Below are 366 nucleotides of genomic sequence, written 5' to 3'. Positions count from 1 at the left end.
ATCATTTTATTAACAGACAGATGATCAAAAAAAGCACACCGACAGAAACGCGCAACAGATATATATATTACCAAATCTCTCTACCCAACAGGACCATATTGAATACATCGAAGAGAAATTGATGGGACGACTGGCAACACCGGAAGAGGTTGCCAACCTTTGCGTCTACCTGGCGTCTGACGAGGTAATCGATTATTTTTGGCTCAAGTTTTTTAAAAATTTGCATTGAACCATTTTGTCTAGTGATGATTGTTTGGCTGTTATGGTTGTAGAAGAATATTTGTATTGTCCATGTCAATGACTGGATTGCATTGTGGTATTTGTAGATATTGTAACTATGTATTTGTCATGCAAAGTATTATAAAA

The 366-nt window shown here is 36.1% G+C and overlaps 1 protein-coding gene across 1 annotated transcript in view; it reads left to right on the top strand.

The window, feature by feature from the left end:
- Window positions 1-366, top strand: part of LOC119590988 (3-hydroxybutyrate dehydrogenase type 2-like) — a 4672-nt gene that overhangs the window by 3865 nt on the left and 441 nt on the right. Inside the window, 1 exon segment of the mRNA XM_037939721.1 lies at window positions 92-184. Within this exon segment, the coding sequence (XP_037795649.1) occupies window positions 92-184 (93 nt within the window).

Source organism: Penaeus monodon, chromosome 28, assembly GCF_015228065.2.
Source record: "Penaeus monodon isolate SGIC_2016 chromosome 28, NSTDA_Pmon_1, whole genome shotgun sequence".
Lineage (NCBI taxonomy): Eukaryota > Metazoa > Arthropoda > Malacostraca > Decapoda > Penaeidae > Penaeus > Penaeus monodon.
This window is presented reverse-complemented; position numbering and strand designations above follow the sequence as displayed.